Below are 2,500 nucleotides of genomic sequence, written 5' to 3'. Positions count from 1 at the left end.
CACCACACCTCCTAGTTCGCCGCTAGGGAATCTACGGAAAAGGACAGAGAATAAGCGATCGCATTAAATAGACGACAAAAAGAGCAACGTTTTAAGCATCCCATGAGATGCTTCACGGAGGATCAAAACAATTGAACGAATACGCTACGACACACTCACTTGCAGCTGCTCCCAGTGCTGGCGGCAGTCGAATCATCGACACTGCCTGTATCGGGATCCAGCAATCCCGCGATAACTGGCTTACGATCCTCTACGATCGATGGCTTGCTCGAGCCGTCTTCTCCGGAACTGCTCCCATCATCGGTTGAACTCTCATCCCCACGACGACGCCCATAGTAGCGCTTGATCGGAACTGACGGCTCCGGTTCGATTATAGCCAGTGGAGCTAGAATTGGTTTTTTTTCTTCCACCACCGGTTCGCTGGATACCGCCGGAGGTGGTAATGGCGGTGGAGGAGGCGGAGGAGGGAGAGATAGAGGTAGTGTGCTGAGAATTGCTGGCGTAATAACGGCTGCTATCGGAGGCTGCTTTTTCTTCTCCTGAGGAACTGTGACTTGTGTTGTGCGAACTTTTCTCGCGAAACCAGCCGACGAACTATCGGAGCTATCCGATCCGGACACGGTGCGTTTCGAGGGACCGGCTCGAGTTGACGTTTGCGTACGGCTGTGGCTTGGCGGTGTACGAGAACGCGATCGCGACGATGAGGTAGATGAGGAAGAGGAACGTTTCGGTGATCCTTTGCGTGTTCGGGAGCCATATCGTGGGGACCGTTTTCGTGCCACCGGACTCCAACGTGTCCGCGATCGTGATCTTGATCGTGATCGCGAACGGGAACGAGTGTCAGACTTTGAGCGTCTTCGATGTGATCGTGAATGTGCCGCATGACGGCTACCGGCGCCACCCGTGCAGCGTCTTCCTTTTGACGGTGATCTACTCCGACCACCCCTGTCCGGTAACCTTCGGGTCGGGCGTCTTCCTACTGGCGGACTCTTACTAGCACGGCCCCGATTGCGGCTCCTGCTGCTACTGCTGCTTCCGCTACTACTGCTACTGCTGCTGGATGATCTTCTTCTTGCTCTAGTTCTTCGGCCACCTCTCCGGCTGCTTCCACTGCTACTGCTGGCACTTCTTCGGCTACCACCACCTCGTCTTCCCGCTCGGCCCGTCGATGCCTGGCGCTGATACTGTACCGGCGGTTTCCGGTCAATCTCTTTCGGTTCCTGAGCTTTCAGCTTTTCAAGATTTTGCTTAACCTTCTCGGCGTATGTTACCACACCTCCGCCTCCACCACTACCTGCCGTGCCCGAAGCAACAGCAGCGGAGCGTAACCGGGCAGCTTTCGATGTACCAGCGGCAATGCCACCGAGAGTGCTCATATCGCGACTGAAACCGAACGATATCTTCCCATGTGCCTGCAGTTCATCCTCACCACCGAACGAAGTAATGTAGGTGATCTTGCCCGAATTGACCGGTGAGGGCGAGCGGGAACTATCATTCGTCTCGACAAAAGTCCTTGGCACCAGTTCCTCTTTCGCTGCGTAGCTTGGTGGGCTGAGCGGTCTACCGGCGAACTTGCGTTCCCGCTGGGCCCGCCGTTCCCGTCGGCTCTTTCGACCACTGAACATGATCTTCTCCTGCTCCTCCTCACGTGCCATTCTCAATGCATCCGCTTCATCGGCATCCTTTGTGAGGAAGGAATAGAAATCGTTGCTCTGCATACCGTACTGGCGCCCACAAGCATTCAGTTCGTGGGCCTGCGTGGTACCAATTTTGTTGATATCGATCGACACGTCCATATCGAGATCTGAATCCGACTCATCTTTCATGCACTCGTCAAAGCGAACCGCTGCTCCCCCACTACTACCTCCGGTTGCCACTGGTGATGGACCTTCGACCGACTTCTCGATGGCTGAAATCGATTGGGAAAAGGGGACGTTCCCGGAGGATGACAATGAACTGCCAACTACGGAACCGGCTCCGGTTCCTCCACCGCCACCAGCAGAGCTTCCTGCCATTTCCGTTTCTTCGTAGGTATATCCGATCGCAGCACCGGCAGATGATTTCTTTTTTGATGCAGCTGCAGCGGCCTTGGTTTCAGCTTCAACTTGCGCGTTTACACCAAACTGCTCCTCGAGGTACAGCTGATGAAGATACTTTTCCTCGACGATACCTGCAACGGCGGTTACGGTTAACACTCGAGGTTCAAAACGATCCCCACCCCTCAAGTGCCCTTAATGCGTCGTTGGATCCATAGTTTACCCACCGAGAAATTCGTTCTGGGCAAGCACCCGAAACCGTTCATAGTTCATCGATCGTTCATCGGCATCCTCGACCACGACTAGTTCGGAACCCGTTTCAGATTCCGGTTGTCGCGGCGCCGGTGCTATGTAGTCGAGATGGGCTCGCACATCGAAACGATCGATCAAGTTGTCCCTCTGTCCTTGCCATGGCATCCTGAGGTACGGTGGAAAGGAGAGAAGAAAAACGAATTCAAATAAAC

The 2,500-nt window shown here is 54.6% G+C and overlaps 1 protein-coding gene across 1 annotated transcript in view; it reads right to left on the bottom strand.

The window, feature by feature from the left end:
- LOC125959842 (CLK4-associating serine/arginine rich protein-like) overlaps positions 1 to 2,500 on the bottom strand; it is a 6,171-nt gene that overhangs the window by 2,701 nt on the left and 970 nt on the right. The window contains exons 3-5 of the mRNA XM_049692805.1: positions 2,264 to 2,454; positions 160 to 2,170; positions 1 to 31 (exon numbers count right to left, since the gene is read on the bottom strand). The exon at positions 1 to 31 is cut by the window's left edge and continues 150 nt beyond it. Coding sequence (XP_049548762.1) covers positions 1 to 31; positions 160 to 2,170; positions 2,264 to 2,454 — 2,233 coding nt within the window. The remainder of the gene's footprint in view (positions 32 to 159; positions 2,171 to 2,263; positions 2,455 to 2,500) is intronic.

This window comes from Anopheles darlingi, chromosome 2, assembly GCF_943734745.1.
Source record: "Anopheles darlingi chromosome 2, idAnoDarlMG_H_01, whole genome shotgun sequence".
Lineage (NCBI taxonomy): Eukaryota > Metazoa > Arthropoda > Insecta > Diptera > Culicidae > Anopheles > Anopheles darlingi.
Note: the sequence above shows the minus strand (reverse complement) of the source record. Positions and strands in the feature narration are given on the sequence as shown.